At 43.2% G+C, this 22,627-nt stretch overlaps 2 protein-coding genes across 1 annotated transcript in view; one reads left to right on the forward strand and one right to left on the reverse strand.

Moving 5' to 3' along the window:
- The window catches only part of LOC143767989 (uncharacterized), a 30,195-nt gene extending 24,597 nt beyond the window's left edge, over positions 1 to 5,598 (forward strand). The window contains exon 7 of the mRNA XM_077256590.1: positions 3,993 to 5,598. Coding sequence (XP_077112705.1) covers positions 3,993 to 5,413 — 1,421 coding nt within the window. The 3' untranslated portion in view covers positions 5,414 to 5,598. The remainder of the gene's footprint in view (positions 1 to 3,992) is intronic.
- The window catches only part of LOC143767980 (uncharacterized), a 433,969-nt gene that overhangs the window by 302,595 nt on the left and 108,747 nt on the right, over positions 1 to 22,627 (reverse strand).

The following is a 22,627-nucleotide window of genomic DNA, read 5'->3' on the forward strand; positions in this document are numbered from 1 at the left end:
TTTAACAATTTCAAACATAACAGTCATAAGTAACAATGTTAACAATACAATAATTAAAGCAAAATAAGACGACCCTGCTCGTGAGAGCTTACAATCTACAATGAAGTGGGGAGATACAAAGTACAGGTGTGTATTTACAATGCTGTATTTACAATGGTGGTCCAGTCAACTTCAGGGGGTGGGGGATAGATGGAGATAGTGAATGGGCTACACACACACACAAACATAAAATTACCGTATATACTCGAGTATAAGCCGACCCCCCTAATTTTGCCACAAAAAACTGGGAAAACTTATTGACTCGAGTATAAGCCTAGGGTGGAAAATGCAGCAGGTACCGGTGAATTTCAAAATTAAAAATAGATACTCCATACCGTTCATTATGGCCCCATAGATGCTCCACATAAAGCTGTGCCACATATAATGCTCTGCACCGTTCATTATGGCCCCATAGATGCTCCACATAAAGCTGTGCCATATATACAATGCTCTGCACCATTGCCCCATAGATACTCCAAATAAAGCTGTGCCATATATACAATGCTCTGCACCATTGCCCCATAGCTGTGCCATATATATAATGCTCTGCACCGTTGCCCCATAGCTGTGCCATATATATATAGTGCTCTGCTCCGTTGCCCCATAGCTGTGCCATATAGTGCTCTGCACCGTTGCCCCATAGCTGTGCCATAGATATAGTGCTCTGCACCGTTGCCCCATAGCTGTGCCATATAGTGCTCTGCACCGTTGCCCCATAGATAGCTGTGCCATATAGTGCTCTGCACCGTTGCCCCATAGCTGTGCCATATAGTGCTCTGCACCGTTGCCCCATAGCTGTGCCATATAGTGCTCTGCACCGTTGCCCCATAGCTGTGCCATATATATATAGTGCTCTGCTCCGTTGCCCCATAGCTGTGCCATAGATATAGTGCTCTGCACCGTTGCCCCATAGCTGTGCCATATAGTGCTCTGCACCGTTGCCCCATAGCTGTGCCATATAGTGCTCTGCACCATTGCCCCATAGCTGTGCCATATCTATAATGCTCTGCACCGTTGCCCCATAGCTGTGCCATATAGTGCTCTGCACCGTTGTGCCATATAGTGCTCTGCACCGTTGCCCCATAGATGCTCCACATAAATCTGTGCCATTGCTGCTGCTGCAATAAAAAAAAAAAAACACATACTCACCTCTCTTGCTTGCAGCTCCTCAGCGTCCCGTCCCGGCGTCTCTCCGCACTGACTGATCAGGCAGAGGGCGGCGCGCACACTATATGCGTCATCGCGCCCTCTGACCTGCACAGTCAGAGCGGAGAGACGCCGGGAAGATGGCGCGAAGCCCGGCGTGTGGAACGAGGACAGGTGAATATGTCATACTTACCTGCTCCCGGCGTCCCGCTCCTTCCCCCGGACAGCTGGTCTTCGGTGCCGCAGCCTCTTCCTCTGTCAGCGGTCACCGGCACTGCTGATTAGAGAAATGAATTATGCGGCTCCGCCCCTATGGGAGGTGGAGCCGCCTATTCATTTCTCTAATGAGCGGTCCCACGTGACCGCTCAGGGGAAGAGGCTGCGGCACCAAAGACAGTGGGATGGGCAGGGGGAGCGACAGGAATGCCGGAACTAGGTGAGTATATGACAGTCCTCACCCGCCGACCCCACCACCGATCATGACTCGAGTATAAGCCGAGAGGGGCACTTTCAGCCCAAAAATTTGGGCTGAAAATCTCGGCTTATAATCGAGTATATACGGTACTTTGATTAGGGAATGTGATAAATATATATAAATCCATATATCTATCTACATCTATCCATAGATAATCTATAGATAGATATATGAATAGATATATCTATCTCATTCCTTTGATCTATCTGTCTATCTAGATCTATAGATAGATATGGGATAGATAGATAGATAGATATCTATAGATAGATATCTATATCTATCTGTCTATCTCTGTGTAATGGAGTGTGGGTTGGACAAATGTAAAAGAGGAGGTTGGACAAGAAATGACATCACAAATCTTTTTTTTTTGTTCAATAATAGATCTTTATTTAGCTTTAAAAAAACACACAAAAACGCATCAAATCTGCACAAAAAACGCACCTGCGTTTTCTGCAAAGAGATGCGGATTCAGTGCGGAAAAATCCGCAGGCAAATCTGCAACGTGTGCACAGACCCTAAGGATACACAGATGTTCATTTCACCGCACTCCCAATGCAATAGCATCGGGCCTATTTCTAGTGAATACATATAAATATCAATCCTGCCCACAAAGTGTATTCAAACACTGCGATATAATATAACTTTGTTAGTTGATAATAAAAAAAAAAAAAAGTCATGATCACACAAAAGATAATTAAAAAACGAAATATAAAAATATATATGTGTGAGGGGAGCAGGGTATGCACAATAACATATGGAGAAATCAACATTCAAAAATATGCATCACAGAGAGACCAGGAGATATATTTAAGAAAAATTAAATATCAATATCAGGTTGCTTTAAATAAAGAGTACTATAAAAAATTAAAACAATAGATCATTAAAAAATAAAGAGTGCAGAGTGCAATCATCTCCATTATTATAAATATAATACCCAAGTTGATGGTATATAATGTATTTAGGAGGAACCTAAAGAGGTACTAAATAAAATCTAAATAAATAGCAGCTACAATGATTACATAAGTGCTGTTACATTTAAGCCTTATCTGTGGAGTGAGATGGCAAGAAAAATAGTCAGGTACTGTAGGCAGGTCAAAGAATAGTCAGGTAGCAAGGTCTGATCCTGGAGTGCAGATAAAATGCAAAATCAGAATACACAAGAGTAGTCAGTAAAAAGGCTGGGGCCACAACAAGAAACAAATACACAAGCCAGGAGCAAAGCACAATGGACTGTACCAGAGGAGAATAAGGCTGTATCTGGCAGATTCTGTCAAAATGTTCCAAGATTTAGTAGGATGTGGTGCTTTCCAGTTGGCTGAAGTAGGGAGATGATTACTACGGATGGACAGGGCACACATACTGCCAGACTGAATGGTACTACAGGTCCCGGGCACCCTAATCTTAGAGGCTAGACAAAGTCTGCTCTGCCTAGAGCTTCTGGTTCAGACGTCTCCTCCATCACCAGAGCCACCTGCAAAATGAATAAGGCAGCTCCTGGTAACAGACGCTGATGTCACAGGAGCAGATCCCATAGGGGATGGAACACACCATTTGCAGAAGCCCTAATATGACAAAAATGGCAGAAAACCAGAGCAGTAGAAATCACCATAAAGTGACTCCATTTTGGAAATTATAACCCTCAATGAATTAATCTATAGAAGTAGTTGCAATTTTGACTCACTTTCCTGAAATTAGCACACAATGGATGTTGGAGAGTGAAAATTGCAAATATACCATTTTATTACCTAACACACAGTGCCCAGATTGTGTTCCAGGAGACACACATACACACACACCCACACACACACACACACACATACCGTAAATCGTAAATTAAGTGGGTTCTTCTCACTATAGTAATGCCAAATACATGAAGGCAAAATGTGATTTAGGCACACTGCAAGGCTCAGAAGTGAGGGGAGATTTGACTTTGGGAGAGTTGATATTGCTGGATTGGTTTATGGAAGCTATGTTGCTTTTCAAGAGCCTTTGAGCCACTAACAATGTGGAAACTTCTGTTTTTCCATGATGGACCTGAGTGGGGGCTTGTTTTTTATGGGATGTGTACAAGATTTTATTGGTATAATTTTCACTTACATAACATTGGTAGCTATATATTCCATATTTGGAAGGCAGAATGAACAAACAGTTGAACACCACGCTCCACTGGTTCATCCTATAAGTTTTTCTATTAGACTGTGAACTGTCGTTGTCTTGGTGAATAATTTAATGTTTGTACATAACTTGCCATTTTTATGAACAGTTTAAGTATAAATGTTCAAAAATATAAATTTCAAGGATTTTATTAAAACTAATGTTTTATTTTTGGCAGATGATTGTACCAGGAGATCAGAGGGACAGCTGACATGTTCAATTTTTAAATCAGATGATCTTGAGATCCCACAGTATACAATTGAAGTGAATGCCATTACTCCAGATATACCAGCAACCCTTCACAGCAAAGATCTATCCTCTGATTCTTTGAAACAGGTCCTGTCTTCTAATTCATTACCGACTACTAATGAAAATCAAAGTCACAAAATATACATTAAAAAACGAACTGCTCCTAAAGCAAAGAAGCCATTTTCACGTTTAGAATATGGAAATAGTTTTCCCCTCAAAAAGTCATTTCTTAAACATCAAAAAATTCACACAGCAGAGAATAGATTTTCTTGTTCCAAGTGTGCGAGATGTTTTAACGAGAAATCAAATCTTGTTAGTCACCAGAGAACTCACACAGGGGAGAAGCCTTTTTCATGTTCACAATGTGGGAAATATTTTAATCGGAAAGCGCATCTTAATAACCACCAGAAAATCCACACAGGGGAGAAGCCTTTTTCCTGTTCAGAATGTAGGAAATGTTTTACAAATAAATCAAGTCTTAACAAACATCACAAAACTCACACAGGGGAGAAGCGTTTTTCATGTTCAGAATGTGGGAAATGTTTTTACGAGAAATCAGATTTGCTTAATCACCAGAGATCTCACACAGGGGAGAAGCCTTTTTCATGTTCAGAATGTGGGAAATATTTTAATCGGAAAGCGCATCTTAATAACCACCAGAAAATCCACACAGGGGAGAAGCCTTTTTCCTGTTCAGAATGTGGGAAATGTTTTACAAATAAATCAGGTCTTATCAGACATCAGAGAACTCATACAGGGGAGAAGCCTTTTTCATGTTCAGAATGTGGGAAATGTTTTTACGAGAAATCAGACTTGCTTAATCACCAGAGATCTCACACAGGGGAAAAGCCTTTTTCATGTTCAGAATGTGGGAAATATTTTAATCGGAAAGTGCATCTTAATAGCCACCAGAAATTCCACACAGGGGAGAAGCCTTTTTCCTGTTCAGAATGTGGGAAATATTTTACACAGAAATCAGATTTTGTTGTTCACCAGAGAATTCACACGGGGGAGAAGCCTTTTTCATGTTCAGAATGTGAGAAAAGTTTTACCCGGAAAGATCATCTTGATAGCCACCAGAGAACTCACACAGGGGAGAAGCCTTTTTCGTGTTTAGAATGTGGGAAATGTTTTACCCGGAAACAGCGTCTTGATATCCACCAGAGAACTCACACGGGGGAAAAGCCCTTTTCATGTTCAGAATGTGGGAAATATTTTACCCGGAAAGATAATCTAGATAGCCACCAGAGAACTCACAGAGGAACAAAGCTTTTTTCATGTTTAGAATGTGGGAAATGTTTTAACCGAAAACCGCATCTTGACAACCACCAGAGAACCCACACAGGGTAGAAGCCTTTTTCATGTTCAGCCTATGAGAATGTTGTAACTGGAAAGATAATCTAGATAGCTACCAGAGAACTACCACAAGGGAGGAGATTTGTTTTCTGTTCAGAATGTGGAAAATGTTTTGTGAAGAAATAATATTAAATGTTAAATGATTAATTAAATGTCAATAAATATAAAGATATTTGTCAGTAGAGACTGATTTAACACCACCTTGAACAGGCTCCATCTATTAACTATGATGACTAAACCACACTTAGAAAGACAAGACAAACAAGGGGGGGGGGGAAGAGGCAAGAGTCCCTACGGAAAATAGAAGATAAAGACCATGTCGCTATTCTGCGGCCAGAAATAGTCCCACGGGGCTCAGACTGTATCAAATCTGTTCACACTCGCTCCCAGTAAGGTAGTCATATATTCCATCCTGAGAATATCAACAATTCTATTCAGTAAATGTTGATATTAGGGGGAGAGGTCTGCTTCCAGTGTAGGGCTATCAAGCACCTAGCTGCAGTAAGAATGTGGAGTAACAATCTAGCTGAATTCTTTCCCATCACCCTAGGAGAAAGATAGCTGGGTACAACTCAACCTCCATGAAAAGAACCCTGTGGATTAAGGCTCTAATGTCTTCTCAGAAACCAACAATCTCCAGGCAGGACCAAAAAATGTGATACTAAGATCCTACCTCCAAGCCACAACACCAACAGGTTTGTGAGCTGAGGATTTAGGCTTTGGAGGAGCTCTGGGGTATGATACGAGAACATCAGAATTTTATACGGATTCTCCTTTAAAGAGTACATATAGAATATTTAGCCACCTTCTCCCAAATGTACTGCCAGGTCTGGGGCAAGAGTCCCCTACCTAAAATAGACTCTCATCTGCTCATGAACAAATGTTTAAATTGTTGACCTCCTTAAGGGCTATTTATAATCCTGTATATTTCCGAGATCAATCCTTTAGTTGACGGGCCTCTTTTGCAAATCCTCTCAAAATCAAATGGTAGAGACACTTTTGACCCTCTGTACAGCGATACAGCAAGATGTTGAATCTGCATGTATTAAAAGAACTCCCTATTAGATATGGTAAATCTAGACTTAATATCAAATGAAAGGACCTCCACCATGTCCCTCTCTACCAGATCTGCAAATCTGAACAACCCCGCCGAGATCGAAGGCCTGACAATCAAAGGGTCCATGCTGTTTGGTATCAGTTGTTGATAAAATATATCATTAGCTAATTGGGAGAAGACAGTTTAAACCTTCATACACGATAGCCAAACCTCCCTCGTAAACTGCATAGTACCCAATAACAAAACTGGAACCTTAATAGGTTTAGCTGTCCATAGTAGGGGGTTTGGATGGATTGGGGCCAGGCATAATTTTTCTATTTCTGTCCATTTGTTAAAAGCCAAAAGAGAGGGTGGTTTGCCAAGGGACAGGAGTGAAAGTGCTTTTGCAGGGCTCCTGCTAATCCCTTAATTGCTACTAATTAAGCCTACTTAATCGTGGATTATTTGACTCCTCAACATACAAGAACATGCCAGGAGCGAGAGGAGATAAGAAAAAAGCGGGCACACCGACAAAAACTCCCTCATCGTGGCAGAGAATTCTACGGGAGGATTTCAATGGCGACAGGCTTCCCTCTGGTGAGGGAAGTAGTTCCGGAAGTGAAAGCAGTGGAGCTGTCGGCCAAAGACTGGCAGGCCTGCAGCCCCAAAGAACGCAGAAGACCACCCGGATAGCTGCGCGGAGGACCCCTGCCCCTGCATCAACCATGGTACAGAATGCGGGAAAACCGGCAAGAAGCATCTAATTTTTACTTGCTAAAAGTGTTGTGTACTGCATAAAAATACAGCAAGTTCTAAAGTAATTTCCCTTTCTTATTTAATTATAAGGCTGTCTGTTATAAGTTTTTGTACAATTTGTCAATAACATATCTAGTTTCTCCTCATCTTAGTTAGTTTTGATGGTCAACAAAATACAATTTTCCAGTAATTCATTTTGACTTCTCTGTGTGTGGTATTTTTGATGTTTAATAGGGTTGTCCAAGTAGTTCTCATGTTAGGTCCTGTTAAAATGAAAACATTTAGGGGGGCGTGTCTGGATGTTGTGCTGAACGGACATGTGTTGGAGGAGCTCCTGCCGCTCCTGGATTGATATCCACCAGAGAACTCACACGGGGGAAAAACCCTTTTCATGTTCAGAATGTGGGAAATATTTTATAGGGGAAATATTCCTTTTTCTAGGGGAATTGAGACCCCTAACATTCATTGATACTATACGACTCATGTTGAGCAAGTGAAATACATAAGCAGTAAACCCCAAATGTCTCCCTACTCAGGCTTCTCAGCAGACATTGATTATCTGATCTCTTCAAATATTATCCTTTCATCCCTCCAAGAGACTGTACCTGAACAAAAGGGAAGGGTGAACACAGAAGGGCAGGAAAAGACAGGAACTGACAAAAGAATAGATGTTAACTTTAGTAACATAAGCACCATAATTCTCCTAGCCCAGGACTATTCCTGTGGTTAAAACTGAACCAACCATGAGTGAGAACTACAACTAAACCCCTGGGAAGTTACCACGGGGGGGCTGGGCACAAAGTCCAAGCCACTCAGAGGCGAAGCAAAGGAGGAGTTAAAGGAAACCTTCTGAAAAAGAAAAAAAAAGGTTCCTTTCCAAAAATTCAGAACCAGAGCTCCCCCAGGCCACTAATAATGAAATCATTCTGCAAAGCATTTAAGCAGCTACATAAAACTAAATTACTGTCATATGAATGTGCCTGTACTGGCTAAATCTTTTCTTCTGGTTCCTAACTGGGGGTGGAGGTGAACCCAGAAGTAGCGGAGCATCCCAGTCCTCATGCTTAGGGATCTGCAACCCCATAGCTTCACAGAAAGCTGACAGGTCTTCCAAAAAGCGCCGCATTGCCGAGTTTCCCTCCTTGTGAGCAGTCAGTGCAAAGGGAAAATCCCATCTGTACGGGATACGGAGGTCTTTTAAACAGTCCACCAAGGGTCTGAGGACCCATCTTTTCTGTAGCGTGAAACAGGACAGGTCCGGGAACAGCTGAACCAAAGTACTAGAATATGTTATCTCTTTCTGACTCCTGACCTTTGTCATGATCTTTTCCTTAGTCTCATGTAGACAACATAATATCATGGGGGTATGGAGTTGACATGACCCTTTAGACTGTAGGGCCCAATCTGCTCTGTCAAATTTGGTACGCATTGAGGGAGGATCTCCGAGTACTGATTTAAAGATTACCTGAAGAAGTGCTTTGAGATTTTCTTGATCCTTAGATTCTGGGACGCCCTAACCCTAATATTACACATCCTTCCCCTATTATACAGGTCTTCTAGTTGAACTTGTAAATCTCTAACAGGCCTTTGTTGTGAAATGGTTAACTGATACAATTCAGCAACATGAGAACATGGTCCCCTTCTAAAGAGTCTATTCTGCCAGATAAATGCTGCAAGTCCTGTCTCACACAAGCGGCTTCAGACCTACAGATCTCTTTGACTTCTGCAATTAGTGACTTAGTCTTCCTTGGAAGGAAATTGTGAAAGAAGTCTCTTCCAGGATTATAATAAGGGGGAGCTCCCATTTGACCCTCCTCCTCAGAGGACTCCCCATTGTAATCACTTCAAGACGCTTCAATATTAGCAGTAAGAGGTAAATTGGGGCAAGCCCCCACTCCTCCTTCCCTGACCATTCCAGCCTCACACAGGGGTGTCTTACCTCTGGGGGGCTTTAGAGACTCAGGTGTACGATAGTGGAGTAAGGGGGAGAGGTATCCACTCACATCTCCCTGCGGTGATCCGTCATCATGGAAAGGATGGTGACCCAGGAAGCACTCACTGAGCCTGCCTTTGCTGTGATGTACCTCCAAACTGTGCCTACTCACCCCCGTCAGGCATGCACACGCCAAGAGATTTCTGAGAATCCTTTCTTCTTGTACCCCCTGGAACAGCCTCCCCCACGTGCTTAGCAACTTCTTCCTCCCTGTAAGATGGACTCCTGTGCTTGCCTGCTCCTGCAGGAGAAATGCATCAAGAGCCATCGTGGGGGCCGCCGGAGTCACTGACGACAGTGCCGGCATCTTCACCTTCCTAGGTCCCATCTGAGCAGCGAGTAAGTGAGCTGGTACAAGTGCTTAAGGCCTCTTTCAATCCAGGAGCGGCAGGAGCTCCTCCCAGCACATGTCCGTTCAGCACAACATCCAGACACGCCCCCCTAAATGTTTTTATTTTAACAGGACCTAACACGAGAACTACTTGGACAACCCTATTAAACATCAAAAATACCACACTCAGAGAAGTCAAAATGAATTACTGGAAAATCGTATTTTGTTGACCATCAAAACTAACTCGGATGAGGAGAAACTATATATGTTATTGACAAATTGTACAAAAACTTATAACAGACAGCCTTATAATTAAATGAGAAAGGGAAATTACTTTAGAACTTACTGTATTTTTTTGCAGTACATGACACTTTTAGCAAGAAAAGGTCTAGACAACTTTCTGTGACAGAAGAATGCTGAGACAGTGTCCTTCCTGATCACTAAGAGAACTGCTCTCTCCTCCAGCCCCACACTTATCTTGCAGATTGGTGCAGAGCAGGATAGGAAGGTACTGGGACCTAGACAGCATGCACATCCTGAGTGAGCAGCTCAAGAACCTTTCACATCGTGTAATCAATCACATGACTTGGAAGGAACTTCAAAATGGGGTAATGTATGTACAGTGTATGTGCATAGTTAGTAGTGTGTATGTAAATGTGCATATGTAGTAGAGCTTTGCGTGTGTTTGTAAATGTGTATAGGTAGCAGAGCTATATGTGTATGTAAATGTGCATATGTAGCAGAGCTTAGTGTGCATCTACTGTCCATGAAGCAGTGTTGTGTGTGTATATATGTGCGATGCAGTGTGTTCAATAAAATTAGTGCTGTGAAGCTATACAGTATATGAATAAAACACATGATGCAGAAAAACATTAACAAAAGATTTACGGTATTTTTCAGACTTTTTTCCCCCAAATTTGGGAGGCAAATGGGGGTGCGTGTTATATTCCAACCATAGCTTACTGGATAGGTGGGGGTCACAGAATACAGGGTCGCTACTGCAGGAAGCCGGCGACAGCAGGAGTAGGGCAATGCTGCGGACCCCAGGATGGGAGGAGGGTGTGTATCAATGGTGCAAGGCTGCGGGCCCTGGGTTTCCAGAAAATGAAAGCAGTGAGGCAGGAGTCCTCGTTCTACCCATTGATTTCCCAGTAGTGGGCATCAGGAAAATGAATCTCAATCAACGCATTTTCCTTCTCTGTTGGCCATTTTACTGTATTGAACACTTCACCAATTTACTAAATAAACCTATTTCTATTGCTATTGACATGAAGTTCTTACCAGAATTCCACACAAGAAACCTCTCATGATGGGTAAAACCAGTCAGCTCTCTTAAGACCTTTGCAAACTTTTTGTTGCAAAGCATGCTGATGGCGTTGGTTACAGAAGTATTTCTAAACTAGTGAAGATTCCAGTGATAACTGTTGAGGCAATAATTTGATAGTTGAAAGAACATTTCAATTTCACCATAAACCGGTCACTATCACGTTTCAGACTATCAGGCAGAGGAGAGAAAAGAATTATCTAAAAAGTTGTCCAAGAGCCAAGCATTACCTGAGAAGAGCTACAGAAAGACCTAGACTCAGAAGGAACAATTGTTTCGAATAAAACTATATGTAATGCTCTCAACCTACATGACCTGCAGTCTTGCTCATCACGGTAAGACTGCATTGTTGAACAAAAAGCATGTTCAAGCACATTTAAAGTTTGTTCAACAACATTTAGACAATAATGTGAAATACTGGGCGAATATAGTTTGGTCAGATGAGTCCGAAATGTAATTATTTGGATGCCATAACACACACCATGTTTGGAGGCCAACATGCATTGCATGTCACCCCCAAAAACATCATACAAACAGTGAAGGAACATGTTAAAAATGCTTATTTCGTATATTTATGCAGAACTCTTTAACAGATGCAATACTCTAATGAAAATGTCATGATATTTCTTATAAAAAAATGTAGTGGTTTATTGGATTGTCCACCAAAAAGCATCATTGCAACAAAACATAAAATAGGTGAAATAGTTACAAAGAGTTTGTCCATTTGTCCATATCAAAGTTAGTTCCCCATCTTTCCTGAGATTCTGAATGGTAAATGGCGTCTGTCTCTGACATGGAGCATGGTAGAAGCCATCGAGAAGCACGTGGCTAACTCACATACCAGCTGTGCATTCTGTCTGAAGTCTGTGTGGAGTCTGAAGTCCGCAAAGAGTGAAGAAGAAGCCCCCAAGTGACAGCCCCCCTCCTGTGAGTTGTGGATATATATATGTCCCATAGAGCACGTGTTCTCTCTATATGGTGTTAACTTTTACTCTGAGCTAAATATACAGGAATAGCACATGTAATGTCAGCGAAACCTTCCATGAGGCTCAGTACAGAATTGAGTGTAATAATAAGTCAATAATTAATATTTAACAATTTCCCTTTTGAGGGTGACAGACATTAATTGGAACCCTCAAAGTAGATATATTGATAAAATCTTTCTTTTCTTCTTTGGCAAAACAATTTAATGTCCATAATAATAATAATTATTGTTGTTATACGTACTCAATAACAATGATATGTAAATTCATGTTATGGTAAGCCGTGACCAATATTCATATAATATATTATACTTCCCTATATCTAAATTGAAGCATCTCAAGTCGATTATCATCATCTGATGTCATCAGGTCTTCATCTTGATATCTTCTGTCTTCTTGGTTTTTTTAAAACTATCTGTATTCTAATTCTTTTGAAATGGCATGTAAATATTGTAGAGACCATGTATCATGTGTCAATCACAGTCCATAAGTTCAAATGTTGATAAGAAAACAATCCATAAATGAAATGAAGCTTTAATATCTGTGCAGTGTCACCTTTAAAGATCTGGACTTACATTGGCCTTGGACATTTCTGGAATCCTCCATGTCATCCGCACTGGTCTTGGAACAGGTGTGACATCTCTGGTCAGCAAAGCAAGGGTTAAAATGACTTTTCCTTGCTAAACATAGCACCATAACCAGTCCTTAGTCCTAATGCACAGGACACATGTCAGGGTTGTAGTTTTCTGACAATTACCTTATTGTTCATCAGCTTCCATTAAAGCTTTGCAGGTGATAGGAAACCACTGGAACGTGATAAAAATCTGATAACACAGTTCATTTTAGCATCATAGGATCATCATCCTCTCCAATTGCGGTTGTCAGTTTAGATACTGCAATCATGGTTGTCAGTAATGGATGCCGCAGTCGTGGTTGTCAGTGGTGACATGAATTGTAAATGACACAGTCTATTACTCAGAAATCAGCATTGTTAACTTGTGGAACTTCTGGATAGCAGCTTTTTCTTCTTGCAACTTTTAAGAATCATTTAAATTTAGAAATATGAAAAGTCTTTATTAACGTAACTCGAGTATCTTGATTGAAGTCTTCATTCCCTATTTCAATACCAAATCTGGTAATTTTCCTAACCTATAATATCACAGCGTACCATAGCAATCAATAATATGCATATACCGTATTTTCCGGCGTATAAGACGACTGGGCGTATAAGACGACCCCCCAACTTTACCAGTTAAAATATAAAATCTTCTTAAAAGTCGGGGGTCTTCTTATACACCGTATGTCGTCTTATAGGGCCGGTGAATAAGTGCCTTTTGGGGGGGGGAGTGATTTTGATGACGACGAGGGGGCGTCTCACAGGAAAGTGAGTATCCCCCATTACCTTATCGTAGCGCTGCAGCATGGGGTCTGTGTGCTGGGAGCGGCGGCTGCTGTGCTGTGGTGCGGCGGCACCGCTGTCCCCGCTGGCAGCTCCATCGGTGCAATGCGGGGGCCTCCGGGAAAATGGCCGCTGCTCAGATTCAGATCTCGTCCCGAGATCTCGGGAGACGAGATCTGAATCTGAGCAGCGGCCATTTTCCCGGAGGCAGCTCAATAGGTGCGATGCGGTGGCCTCCGGGAAAATGGCCGCTGGGGGCTGCGCATGCTCAGATTCAGATCTTGTCCCGAAATCTCGGGACACGAGATCTGAATCTGAGCAGCGGCCGCTGAGCCGGGTGTACGCGGCGTTTAGTGCAGGGGCTGCAAATGAACCCAAACTTTTAACAGCACACAAAAAAACTAAATTTAAATTGTTAATTATATATTATTTCTTTTAACTGTTAAATATATAAAATCATGCAGTTATTACAACTTCCTGTGTCAATAAAGACAAATCCATGTAAGAGGTTTTTTGTTCAAATTCTGCTTTGAAATTAAAATTCTAAAGAAAAGTAGATAAAGGTTAAATATCACATTCATTAAAAAAAGGGTAATTAGACTTACCGGTAATTGTATTTCAAGGAATCCATCCTGACAGCACCATTGGAGGACGTCCTTCTTACCCTCAGTGGGACAGGAACAATAAGCGGATAAAAGGACCCTCCCCACTCTACCCACCAGTGATTTTCCAAGTACCACACCTGGATGGATGCAAAAAAGATAATTTATTCAACAAATTTACACCAATGTTACATCACATTAGTCTATATTACAAACTTGCATTGGGAGGGAACTAGTAGTGCTGTCAGGATGGATTCCTGGAAATACAATTATCGGTAGGTCTAATTACCGTTTTCCAGTTCACCACCTGACAGCACCATTGGAGGAATACCAAAGAATGGTAACCTAGGGTGGGACTACTGCATGTAAAAAAACACCATTGGAGGAAACCCTCCACTAAACTAAACAAAAAAACACCAGAACACAGGCAGAGATGCTTACCTGTTCAAGGCCTCCAACAATTGCACTACCCAGGGTGCACCAGGCCCAAATGAAGATAGCGAAAACACAGGTGCAAATAATACCGATGCAGCCAACCTACAATCAGGAATTGGCTGCTTGGAGCACCCGTGCAAAAAAATTGTCTGTATGTGGCATGTTCACACAGGAATGCAAAGTATATGGTGAAAAGCCTATTAATGACGCCATATATATAGCGGGCTAACCATGATGCATCCTGTGTGAACAGAGGCCACAGTGTACAGAGCCATCTAGGGCCCAGGCGCACCCTGGAAAAATGTACAGTGCACCAAAAACATAACAATGTATGCAAGGTATTGGTTGATATTATGGCCACAATATTGAAGCTGCCAACCCACGTCAAGGGTCCTTGTATCTTGGCAGTCCTAATCTAAAAAAACACCATTGGAGGAAACCCTCCACTAAACTAAACAAAAAAACACCAGAACACAGGCAGGGATGCTTACCTGTTCAAGGCCTCCAACAATTGCACTACCCAGGGTGCACCAGGCCCAAATGAAGATAGCGAAAACACAGGTGCAAATAATACCGATGCAGCCAACCTACAATCAGGAATTGGCTGCTTGGAGCACCCGTGCAAAAAAATTGTCTGTATGTGGCATGTTCACACAGGAATGCAAAGTATATGGTGAAAAGCCTATTAATGACGCCATATATACTGGGACTACTGCATGTAAAACTTTTCTACTAAAAGCTAACTGCTCTGATGAGACCTTTAGTTTATAGTGTCTGGCAAAGGTAGAAAGACTGGTCCAAGTCGCAGTCCTACAGATCTGCTCTGCTGAAGCACCCCCCCTCTCTGCCCATGATGTAGCAATATCTCGGGTTGAGTGGGCTCTAAGAATATCTGGGGGATCCATCCCTTGGGCTGTATATGCTAGATTTACAGTAGTTTTAATCCACCTTGCAATGGTTGATTTTGCTGCCTTACAACCTTTATTTGGTCCCCCGTACTGTATGAACAGGTTTGTGTCTCGTCTCCAACCTTCCGTCACCCCCAGGTATTTTAAAACCGTCTCTCTAACATCAAGGTTATGATAGACCCCTTCCTTCGTGTTTCTAGGGTGTTGGCAGAACGAGGGAAGAATTACTTATTGGTTTATCTTTGTAGATGAGACTACCTTGGGGAGAAAGGCTGGATTAAGTCTTAAGACTATTCTGTCGTCAAAGATCTGGAGGTATGGATCCTGTATGGATAGAGCCTGCATTTCCCCTAATCTCTTAGCTGAAGTGATGGCCACTAGGAAAGCTGTTTTATAGGAGAAATTGGCTATGTCCATGTCCTCTGATAACAAGTACGGGGTTCTACACAAGGCATTAAGGACCAAATTTAAGTCCCAAGGAGGAGACGATTTCCTCACAAGAGGTCTCATTCCTTGTGTGGCTCTAGAGAATCGAGCTATCCAAGAATGGGAGGCTAATGATGAATCAAAAAAGACACTAAGGGCCGCAATCTGTACTTTTAAAGTTCTAGGCTGGAGGCCTTTTTTAAACCCAAGTTGTAGGAAGTCAAGAATTCTAGGAATGTCCGGATTTGAAGTATCCACAGGGATTCTCATAAAAAAGAATAATACCGCTTCCAGATCTTATTATAGATTGCTGAGGTCACCGGCTTTCTGCTTGCCTGAAGTGTGGTGATCACACCTTCTGACGGGCCTCTGGATCAGACGTTCAGGATCCAGGCAGATAGCTGCAGTGAGTCTGGATTGCTGTTGAACACCGGTCCTTGGCACAGAAGGTCCTGCCTCTTCGGTAGGAGGATCGGTCTTTCTGTCGACATTCTGGATAGTAGAGAGAACCAGCTTCTTCTCGGCCAAAAGGGAACCTCCAAGATTACTGTTGCTCTTTCATCTTGTATCTTCCTGAGTGTTCTCGGGATCAGTGGAAGAGGTGGAAAAGCGCACAGAAGACCTTCTCCCCAATATTGAGATAAAGCGTCAACTCCTACTGCCCTATTTAGGGGATTGAGAGAAAAAAATGCTCTGGTCTTTGCATTTGACCTGGTGGCAAAAAGATCCACTTGAGGTGTTCCCCACTGCTGGCACAGAGTGCTGAACACTTCTGGATTCAATTCCCATTCTCTGGGATCTGCTCAAAAATTCTGCCACCTGATTTTTGGCACCCTCCTGGTGAACTGCCGAGATGGATCTGACGGATTTCTCTGCCCATCTGAAAATCTGGTCCGCTAGGTGCTGTAGAGATGGATATCTCGGACCTCCCTGGTGCCTTAGAAATGCCACCGCTGTCACATTGTCAGACAGTATCCTTATGTGTCTGTTTCTGACTTGTGACTGGGCCTGGTAGAGCACTTTCCAGATTTTATTGAAAATAGGTGTGAATAATGGCCTTTGCCGCTCTCTGAGATGGGTACTGAGACGATTGCCTCTACTTCTAACAACTCCTGGATGTCTGACCCCATAGGGGAGTGTCATGGTTCCCAATGGCAGGGACTCAGGAAAAAACGGACTAGCTCTAGGAATGATGGAATCTCAGATGACCGCAACGCTGAACCTAACACGCAACTAATAGTAGCCAGGGGGTGTGCCTACGATTATCCCTAGACACCTCGCACCAGCCGGAGATCTAGCTTCCCCTAGCAGAGGAATACACAGACCTGGCTTGCCTCCAGGGAAACCCCAAAAGTGATAGTAGCCCCCCACATATAATAACGGTTAGGTAAGAGGAAAACACGTACGCAGTATGAATATAGATTCAGCAAAGAGAGGCCCTCTGACTAGATAGCAGAAAATACAAAAGAGGACTTCGCGGTCACCTCAAAACCCTAAACAGCCATCCTGAAATTACTTTAACTCCGTTATCAACTCATGACACCGGAGTAGTAATTTCAGATCACTAGAGCTTCCAGCAGCAAAAGAAATATAAATGCATGCTGGACAAACAAACACAAAAAATGCCAAAGATCCAACTTAGCTGAATTGCAGACTTGGAGCAGGTAGCAAGCAACAGAGGTGCTCTGGTAACATTGATTGCCGGCACTAGAATGACTGAGAAGCCAGACTAAATAGGAAACTCCCAGTTTCCTGATGGAAACAGGTGCAAGACAAAAGTCAACCAGTACCACCAGAAACCACCAGAGGGAGCCCAAAAACAGAATTCACAACAGTACCCCCACTTTAAGGAGGGGGCACCGAACCCTCATGAGAACCACCAGGGCGATCTGGATGCGCCCTATGAAACATCGGAGGCAGTCACCCAAGAATTATCCTCCTGACCGTATCCCTTCCATTTAACCAAATATTGAAGTCTCCGTCTGGAAACGCGAGAGTCCAAAATCTTCTCCACAACATACTCCAACTCACCCTCCACCAGCACAGGAGCAGGAGGCTCAACAGAAGGAACAACCGTTACCTCGTACCTCCGCAACAACGACCGATGGAAGACATTATGAATTGTGAAAGATGCTGGTAGGTCCAAACGAAAAGATACAGGATTAAGAATCTCCAAAATCTTATAAGGACCTATGAACCGAGGTTTAAACTTAGGAGAAGAGACCTTCATAGGGACAAAACGAGAAGATAACCACACCAAGTCCCCAACGCGGAGATGATGACCCACACGACGATGACGATTAGCAAACTGCTGAGTCTTCTCCTGAGACAACTTCAAATTGTCCACCACATGACTCCAAATCCGGTGCAGTCTATCCACCACCGTGTCCACTCCAGGGCAATCCGAAGATTCCACCTGGCCAGATGAAAAACGAGGGTGAAACCCTGAAATGCAAAAGAAAGGAGAAACCAGAGTGGCAGAACTGGCCCGATTATTGAGGGCAAACTCTGCCAACGGCAAAAAGGCGACCCAATCATCCTGATCAGCAGACACAAAACACCTCAAATAAGTCTCCAAGGTCTGATTAGTTCGCTCTGTCTGGCCATTAGTCTGAGGATGGAATGCAGACGAAAAAGACAAATCAATGCCCATCCTGGCACAGAACGCTCGCCAGAACCTAGACACAAATTGAGACCCCCTGTCAGAAACGATGTTTTCCGGGATACCATGTAAACGAACCACATTCTGAAAAAATAAAGGAACCAACTCAGATGAAGAAGGCAATTTGGGCAAGGGTACCAAATGAACCATCTTAGAAAAACGGTCACACACCACCCAAATGACGGACATTTTCTGAGAAACCGGGAGAAAAACAACGACCAGCGCGCCTGTCTAGGATTCAGACGCCTGGCAGACTCAAGGTAAATTAGATTCTTGTGATCAGTCAAGACCACCACCTGATGTCTAGCACCCTCAAGCCAATGACGCCACTCCTCAAATGCCCACTTCATAGCCAAGAGCTCCCGATTACCGACATCATAATTTCGCTCGGCGGGCGAAAACTTTCGAGAGAAGAATGCACATGGTCTCATCACTGAGCAATCGGGACTTCTCTGCGACAAAACCGCCCCCGCTCCAATCTCGATAGCATCAACCTCGACCTGAAAAGGGAGCGAAACATCAGGCTGGCGCAACACAGGGGCGGAAGAAAAGCGGCGCTTAAGCTCCCGAAAGGCCTCCACAGCCGCAGAGGACCAATTGGCAACATCAGCACCCTTCTTAGTCAAATCAGTCAGAGGTTTAGCAACACTTGAAAACCCAGTTATAAATCGACGATAGAAATTAGCAAAGCCCAAGAACTTCTGAAGGTTCTTCAGGGAAGTAGGCTGCGTCCAATCACAAATAGCCCGAACCTTGACAGGATCCATCTCAACAGAAGAAGGGGAAAAAATATACCCCAAAAAGGAGATCTTCTGAACCCCAAAAATACACTTTGAACCCTTTACAAACAAAGAATTGGCCCGCAAAACCTGAAAAACCTTCCTAACCTGTTGAACATGCGACTCCCAGTCATCCGAAAAAATCAAAATATCATCCAAATACACAATCATAAATTTATCCAGGTATTTACGGAAAATATCGTGCATAAAGGACTGAAAGACTGAAGGAGCATTAGAAAGACCAAAAGGCATTACCAAATACTCAAAATGGCCCTCGGGCGTATTAAATGCAGTTTTCCACTCATCTCCCTGCTTAATCCGCACCAAATTATACGCACCCCGAAGATCAATCTTAGAGAACCACTTTGCCCCTTTAATACGAGCAAATAAATCAGTCAATAGTGGCAAAGGATACTGGTATTTGACTGTAATCTTATTCAACAGGCGATAATCAATACAGGGTCTCAGGGAGCCATCTTTTTTACCCACGAAAAAAAAACCTGCTCCTAAAGGGGATGAGGATGGACGGATATGTCCCTTTTCCAAGGACTCCTTAATATACTCTCGCATAGCAGCATGCTCAGGCACAGACAGATTGAACAAACGACCCTTGGGAAACTTGCTGCCAGGAATCAAGTCTATAGCACAATCACAATCCCTGTGAGGGGGGAGAGAACTAAGTTTAGGCTCCTCAAAAACATCACAATAGTCAGACAAAAATGCCGGAATTTCAGAGGGAGTAGATGAAGCAATGGAAACCAAAGGTACTTCCCCATGAGCCCCCTGACATCCCCAGCTTAACACAGACATTGTTTTCCAGTCAAGGACTGGATTATGAGTTTGCAACCATGGCAATCCAAGCACTAAGACATCATGCAAGTTATGCAACACAAGGAAGCGAATCACCTCCCGATGGTCAGGAGTCATACACATAGTCACTTGTGTCCAGTATTGTGGTTTATTCCTAGCCAATGGTGTGGAGTCGATACCCTTCAGAGGCATAGGAACTTCCAAAGGCTCTAGGCTAAACCCACAGCGTCTGGCAAAGGACAAATCCATAAGACTCAAGGAAGCGCCAGAATCCACATAGGCATCCACAGTAATAGATGATAATGAACAGATCAAGGTTACAGACAAAATAAACTTAGACTGTAAAGTGCCAATTGCAAAAGACTTATCAACCTTTTTTGTGCGTTTAGAGCATGCTGATATAACATGAGCAGAATCACCACAGTAGAAGCACAACCCATTTTTACGCCTATAATTCTGCCGTTCACTTCTGGACAGAATTCTATCACATTGCATAATCTCCGGTGTCTGCTCAGAAGACACCGCCAAATGGTGCACAGGTTTGCGCTCCCGTAAACGCCGATCAATCTGAATAGCCATAGTCATGGATTCATTCAGACCTGTGGGCGTAGGAAACCCCACCATGACATCTTTAACGGCGTCAGAGAGACCTTCTCTGAAATTCGCCGCCAGGGCGCACTCATTCCACTGAGTAAGCACAGACCATTTTCGAAATTTTTGACAATATATTTCAGCTTCATCATGCCCTTGAGAAAGGGCTATCAAGGCCTTTTCAGCCTGAATCTCCAAATTAGGTTCCTCATAGAGCAACCCCAGTGCCAGAAAAAACGCATCCACATTGAGCAGCACAGGATCCCCTGGTGCCAATGCAAATGCCCAATTCTGGGGGTCACCCCGCAACAAGGAAATCACAATTTTAACCTGCTGAGCGGAGTCTCCAGCGGAGCGAGATCTCAGAGAAAGATACAATTTACAATTGTGCTTAAAATTCAAAAAACGAGATCTATCTCCAGAAAAGAACTCAGGTATAGGAATCTTGGGTTCTGACATAGGAGCATGCATAACATAGTCGTGGATATTTTGAACCTTAGAAGCAAGAGTATTCAGGTTTGTAGCTAAACTCTGGATATCCATTTCTTAACAGCTGAGATCTGAGCCATTCAGGGGTTAAGAGGACAGAAAAAAACAGCAGACTGCAATTATGGCTAGACAGAACTTCTGAGTAAAAAAAAAAAAAAAAGTGTCAGAAACTTCTTTTTTCTCTCTTTCTTCAGCCAATACCTTTAATACATTGCGGCCGGCAATACTATCATGGTTCCCAATGGCAGGGACTCAGGAAAAAACGGACTAGCTCTAGGAATGATGGAATCTCAGATGACCGCGACGCTGAACCTAACACGCAACTAATAGTAGCCAGGGGGTGTGCCTACGATTATCCCTAGACATCTCGCACCAGCCGGAGATCTAGCTTCCCCTAGCAGAGGAATACACAGACCTGGCTTGCCTCCAGGGAAACCCCAAAAGTGATAGTAGCCCCCCACATATAATAACGGTTAGGTAAGAGGAAAACATGTACGCAGTATGAATATAGATTCAGCAAAGAGAGGCCCTCTGACTAGATAGCAGAAAATACAAAAGAGGACTTCGCGGTCACCTCAAAACCCTAAACAGCCATCCTGAAATTACTTTAACTCCGTTATCAACTCATGACACCGGAGTAGTAATTTCAGATCACTAGAGCTTCCAGCAGCAAAAGAAATATAAATGCATGCTGGACAAACAAACACAAAAAATGCCAAAGATCCAACTTAGCTGAATTGCAGACTTGGAGCAGGTAGCAAGCAACAGAGGTGCTCTGGTAACATTGATTGCCGGCACTAGAATGACTGAGAAGCCAGACTAAATAGGAAACTCCCAGTTTCCTGATGGAAACAGGTGCAAGACAAAAGTCAACCAGTACCACCAGAAACCACCAGAGGGAGCCCAAAAACAGAATTCAAAACAGGGGAGTTTAAGAGGGGATAGGATCTGGTTACTATTAACCTTTCTGGAGGAAGGCTGGTGAACTCTAATTTGTAACCTTGAGCAATCACCTGCAGAATCCATGGGTTTTTGGATATTTTCTGCCAACCCCCTAGAAATCTTTGTAACCGACCTCCCACTTTGATGTCATTTATTCGGTTTCCCTGAACCTGTACCTGGGAAGATGGAATCTCTACCTTTTCCACCTTTGGGATAAGACCATCTCCCAGACTTCCCTTTCCCCCTGTAGTGTGTCTTCTGACTAGGTTGGGATCTACGAAAGGGCTGGTACTTTTTCATATTTTCCTCAGGGAACCCTTTCTTTTTGTCTGAGGCTTTTTCTAATATGTCGTCTAGAATAGGCCCAAACACTTTACTCCCTGAGAATGGGATCCCACAAAGCTTACTTTTGATTGAATATCCCCTGACCAAGTTTTTAGCCAGATAGCTCTTCTGGCTGCATTGGACAAAGACTCGCTTCTGGCGGCGAATCGTACAGATTCCGCTGAAGCGTCCGCCATGAAACCTGATGCGAGCTTTAGTAATGGAAGGTACTTGAGGATGACATCTCTTGAGCCTCCCACAGTGCCCTTAGAGAGACACATGGCCCCCGATAGCCTCCCACGGGGCCCTAGAGAGATGCACTGCCCCACTGCTTCCTACAGCTCCCACAGGGTCCTAGAGAGACCCTCGGGGTCCCCTAGAGCATTTTACAGCACCCCAGAGAAACCCACCGCCCCCT

Source organism: Ranitomeya variabilis, chromosome 4 (genome assembly GCF_051348905.1).
Source record: "Ranitomeya variabilis isolate aRanVar5 chromosome 4, aRanVar5.hap1, whole genome shotgun sequence".
Lineage (NCBI taxonomy): Eukaryota > Metazoa > Chordata > Amphibia > Anura > Dendrobatidae > Ranitomeya > Ranitomeya variabilis.